At 25.1% G+C, this 5000-nt stretch overlaps 4 protein-coding genes across 4 annotated transcripts in view; 3 read left to right on the top strand and 1 right to left on the bottom strand.

The window, feature by feature from the left end:
- The window catches only part of LOC124428486, a 19661-nt gene extending 17866 nt beyond the window's left edge, over positions 1–1795 (top strand). The window contains exons 5-6 of the mRNA XM_046972575.1: positions 1–128; positions 1308–1795. The exon at positions 1–128 is cut by the window's left edge and continues 33 nt beyond it. Coding sequence (XP_046828531.1) covers positions 1–128; positions 1308–1598 — 419 coding nt within the window. The 3' untranslated portion in view covers positions 1599–1795. The remainder of the gene's footprint in view (positions 129–1307) is intronic.
- Positions 1796–2371: 576 nt separating this feature from the next.
- Positions 2372–4241, top strand: LOC124428406 (queuine tRNA-ribosyltransferase accessory subunit 2). Its single transcript, XM_046972375.1, has 6 exons — positions 2372–2688; positions 2811–2960; positions 3039–3497; positions 3577–3779; positions 3865–3990; positions 4072–4241. Exons 1-6 carry the CDS (start codon positions 2572–2574, stop codon positions 4187–4189), a joined length of 1173 nt encoding a protein of 390 aa, XP_046828331.1. The 5' UTR covers positions 2372–2571; the 3' UTR covers positions 4190–4241.
- A 31-nt stretch (positions 4242–4272) lies between these two features.
- Positions 4273–5000, bottom strand: part of LOC124428407 (ZZ-type zinc finger-containing protein 3) — a 1768-nt gene continuing 1040 nt past the window's right edge. Inside the window, exons 3-5 of the mRNA XM_046972376.1 lie at positions 4847–5000; positions 4619–4744; positions 4273–4546 (exon numbers count right to left, since the gene is read on the bottom strand). The exon at positions 4847–5000 is cut by the window's right edge and continues 88 nt beyond it. Of these exons, the coding sequence (XP_046828332.1) occupies positions 4295–4546; positions 4619–4744; positions 4847–5000 (532 nt within the window). The 3' untranslated portion in view covers positions 4273–4294. The remainder of the gene's footprint in view (positions 4547–4618; positions 4745–4846) is intronic.
- The window catches only part of LOC124428405 (b(0,+)-type amino acid transporter 1-like), a 7029-nt gene continuing 6782 nt past the window's right edge, over positions 4754–5000 (top strand). The window contains exon 1 of the mRNA XM_046972374.1: positions 4754–4772. The gene's annotated coding sequence lies outside the window, so the exon portion shown is untranslated. The remainder of the gene's footprint in view (positions 4773–5000) is intronic.

The following is a 5000-nucleotide window of genomic DNA, read 5'->3' as shown; positions in this document are numbered from 1 at the left end:
TGAACGTACGCGTGAAACGTACGACGGAAGCATTCAGCCAGTTTCTGGGTGTGGCAACTAGTAGCAGCAACAGCAACAACAACAATGAAAAGATTCATAAGTCTTGGGGTTCGGCGGATAACGTACAGGTATATAATAAATTTATTTTTTCTTATAAATTTTTCATCGTAATAAGAAATATATAAATAATATTGTAAATAACAAAATACAAAGTATATTTGTGTATATATATATATATATATATATATATATATATATATGTACATATATTAGGCGGACCGGAAAGTAATGTCGTTTCTGCGCATATCGATATTTGATTGTGATTAAAAATAAAAACTTGTTAAAAAATTTATTCGTTTGAATTTAATTTAAGAAAGCGACATTACTTTCCGGTCCCCCTAATATATATATATATATATATATATAAAGACTACCAAAATATAAATAATAACAAAAATTTCAAACAACGTAGACATTACGACAGAATGCTAAAAATAATAATGCATATGAAATGAAATAATGAATTAAAAATAAAAAAAAAAAGAAAGAAAAAAGAAAAATGGAAATAAATAATATTTTTCCATTTCTCCTTCATTTGATTTTTCTTAAAATAATGAAACACCGAAAGTACAAAATTACTAAATTATCTCTGTAATATTACAGAAAATAATTAACAACAAATATATAATATTTAATCCCTTCTTCGTTTCATTTACTTTATTCTTTTTTCTTCAAATATCAAAAATGCATAAATACAAAAAAGTAACAAAAATATATTACAGATATATAATATACTTAATTCCTTCTTCATTTAATCTTCTCAAAAATATTAGAATATGAAAAATTTCTGAAATACAAAAGAGAAAAAAAGAAAATAGCACAAATAACAATCTAAGGAAACAATTATAATATTTTTTTTTTCATTCCTTCTGCCTATTCCATTTGTATAAAGGTGAAAAAAAAAAGAATATCAAAAATACGAAAATAATCGATTACAAAAAATAAATATAATGAAAATTATATTATGTGCATTAAAAAAAAAAAAATATAACGAAATAATAAGGTGCAATATACGTTATATGAAGATATAATAAAATATAAAAAATAAAAATAGATATAATATTATATAATAAATTATATAATAAATTTCTTCTTCGTTACATTTTTCCAAAGATTATTAAAAATTCAAAAAGCAAAAAAAATTTATTTAAGATAGAAAATATTAAAAATACCCTTAAAATAAACAACAAATTAAAAATATATAATAATATTTAAAATACTCGCTTATTTTATTTTTCCTTTTATAGAAATTAGATCAGAAAGTAATGCCACCGCCAAAATATGCGCCAGTTAAAAAACGAAGAAGTAGAAGAACCCAAGATTTCTCTAGGGGTCAACAACAGCAAGCTGCAAGTCAACCAAATACGCCAGTACTTCAGGGTAAAGCGACGAACAGACAAAACCAGATCGGTAATCGTCGGCCAACTTCAACGTCGTCCGTCAATTCTGCCATTCCTACAAATCAACAAAATAATGATTCCGATTCTGACACGGCATGTGGTTTCGATTCCGCATGGCGTGGATCCGCGCAACTCTAAAAAAAAAAATTTTACACATGTAAATGTAATTTATGAAGAAAAATCCATTATCCATACTTACAATTAACATATATAATACAATATAATATTTTTATTAATACAATGATCACACTTAAATCAAAATATTTAAGTGTCATCACAATTATTATATCTTTATTTCGTTTTTCTTTTTTTTCCTTAAATAATGTTCTTGATTTATCTATTCTCAGAATTGTATAATGATTATTTATTATGTTTATTAATTATAATAATTATTAATGATTATTATGTATCAAATATCTTTTATCTATTTTTAATCTTATGTTAATTATTTCTTACTATTTATATTAATTAACGAACATTGTTTCTATAAACATTCCTTTATTTTATAATTCTTAAAAGTTATTACTTAACGCCATTGGCCGCCAAATAACATTTTTGTTAAGTATTGTTAAGTATTTGTATTTTTAACAATAAATAAATACTCAATATGCGTATCGGCGTTATTGATAATAATAAAACATATTTTCCAGTCTGTAAATTATTTGTTCAATACTTTCCTATGAATTTTAAATTAATTTGAAATTTAAATATGTTTTTGAATAAATAAGGAACAACCAATTAGCTTTCTTATTGGAAGATTCCAAGCTGGACACACGCATTACAACCAATCGTGATAGCCGAATATAAATGCGACATTTCTCATTGGTCAAAGTAATCATGCTAAAGTTTCGAGAATAGTTCCCATCATATTAATAGATGGCTATAGTGTTGCCACTTATATTATGTGACGTCATAAATAAAATAAAATTTTAAGTGGTTAACTTTGCTTTCATGGCATGGCTCCGTTTAAATAAGGTTATGTTAGATAATTTGTGGCTATGTAAACAGTATTAGTTTTGATTGAATAAATTAATTTAAATTAATATATTTATATATAATATTTAAATATAATTTTTGTATATTATATTATGTTTACAATTGATAAGTAACTATGAAATTCATTCTTGACTCGTTAACACATTGTACTCCACGTATTGGTATACTGAAGGAATTTGAAAGATTGCCTAATATTATTTATGAAACACCACTTCTTCTAATATATACAAAGGTATTGTGTATATATATATATATATATATATATATATATATATATATATATATCTTTTGATAAACTAAGCAATAAACTGTAAATGATATTATTTATATTATATTATTTTATATTATTCTCAGAGAGGCAGCGTACCACATTTAACCAAAGATGTATTTCAAATGGTAACGAAACAACAACATTTATTATCCATCTCACTTCCGTCTACATTAAAAATGCAAGATAGTATGAAGGAATTGAATATTTCTTTTGCAGAATTTGTTAGTATGAAGGTAATGCTATATGAAATAATAAATAAGTTCTATAAGTTCATACATTACTCTATAAGTTCAAAGTTAATAATATTTTAGGAATATATAAATTTTTTATCAATACAAGATCCTATTGAAGTAACTCCATTAGGATTTCAACAGGCTGACAGTATATCTGTATGGTCTAGAACAGGAAAAGTTTTATTTACTGCAGATAAATATATGGACTTAGTAGAAACATTTGAACCTGATCTTTATGTCGCACTCTGTGATGGAAATATGCATAGTTCTGAAAAACGCATATCTAAAGCAACAGATAGAAGTAAAGCTTTAACAGAGCAGTGTTTAAAAAGGCATGCCGCTTCGAATAAACTCAAATTTAAAAGTATATTAGGAGCAGTAGAAGGTGGTTATAATTTAAAAGTTAGAGAAGAATCAGTGGAATATTTGAAAAATAAACCATTGGCCGGTTATGTGATAGATGGTCTACATGATAATGGGCCAGATGTTAAAAATATTAAATGGGAACAAATTGAAAATGTAATACAACATACAATTGTAAGTCAGATTTATATAATTATTTATTTTGATTATATTGCATCATCGTTTTAAATTTAATATATTTTATTTTCTTTAGAAATTATTACCTGAGGATAAATTACGCGTATCATTAGGATGCTGGAATCCATTAGTAATATTAGAATTAATAAATTTAGGCATAGATATTTTCGATTCAACGTATCCTTACATTATTACTGAGCGTTCAGAAGCTTTAACATTTCTGTGTGATCATGATAGTTGCAAGAATACAAGTCATATATTAACGATCGGCGAAAAAAGGTAAATTGTAGAAAAATGAAAAAAAAAAAAAAAAAAAAACACAAATGTCATTTCATTATTCAATTAAATATTTTCATTCAAACAGGTATGCAGATGATTTCTCTCCAATATGTCAATATTGCGAGTGCTTGACATGTAAAAATCATACTAGAGCATATTTACATCATCTACATGTTACCAAAGAATTATTGGGAATGGTATTATTAATGATGTATGTATTTCATTCTTAAAAATCATGTTTTTATTTATTCAATATTATATCTCAAATTTTAATTTTTTTTTATTGTTTTAGACACAATACGCATTACTATCTAAAGTTCTTCAATGACATACGACAAAGTATAAAAGATGATACATTCAATCAATTTCGAGATAAAATAAAGTCCAAATTTCCAAAAGAAAATTCATAACATGTACTTAATAATAATTATTTTAATAAATCATTTGATGTTTCATATAAAACAGTTCGTATTGACTTTGTAATATTGCAAAATTTTATATGTATATTATGTATTTTATTCAGGTAAAAAATTAGGATCGAGATAATTATAAGAAGAATTATTAAAATTTTGTGGAAAATAATCTAAATCATAGCTTTGACTATATTGAGATTGTTTTATTGGAATTAATTTGTGCAGTGGATCGTGCGTAGGATTTTCAGCTTCTATTTGAGCCACGGCACAATCACCACATAAATCTATCCCATTTTGACATTCCAAACAATGCCATCTTGTACCCTTCAATGGTTCCTCTCCACATACTACACACTACAATATAGATTTAAATTTAGAGATTGATACAAACATAGATTAGCTTTATACAAAACAAAGTTTATTTACCTTATATCCAACGTGTTTGTACACAGGATATGACTCATGCTCTTTTTCTGTCTTAACTTGTCTTACTAGTTCTATCTGTCTCAATTCCGAATTATCATCTGTGCAAATATTTCCAATATCATCCTCCTATGAAAATGAAATAAAAATTTTAAAGGTAATATAGATAATAAATATTAATTTAAGATAAGATAAAAACAAAAAAAAAAACCTTTGTAATAAAGTACTAACGGATTCTTCAATAATTGGTTGTTCTTTACTTTCTTCATTTGTAACAAAAGATAAATCTTGATGTGGGAAAAAGGTTGAACGTTTAAATAGCATATAATTATTTCGTTGATGACGATGATTAAAACCCTTCTTAACGTCAAATTTTACTTTTGGT

This window comes from Vespa crabro, chromosome 12 (genome assembly GCF_910589235.1).
Source record: "Vespa crabro chromosome 12, iyVesCrab1.2, whole genome shotgun sequence".
Taxonomy (NCBI): domain Eukaryota; kingdom Metazoa; phylum Arthropoda; class Insecta; order Hymenoptera; family Vespidae; genus Vespa; species Vespa crabro.
The sequence above is the reverse complement of the archived record's forward strand: the minus strand, read 5'-3'. Positions and strand labels throughout refer to the sequence as shown.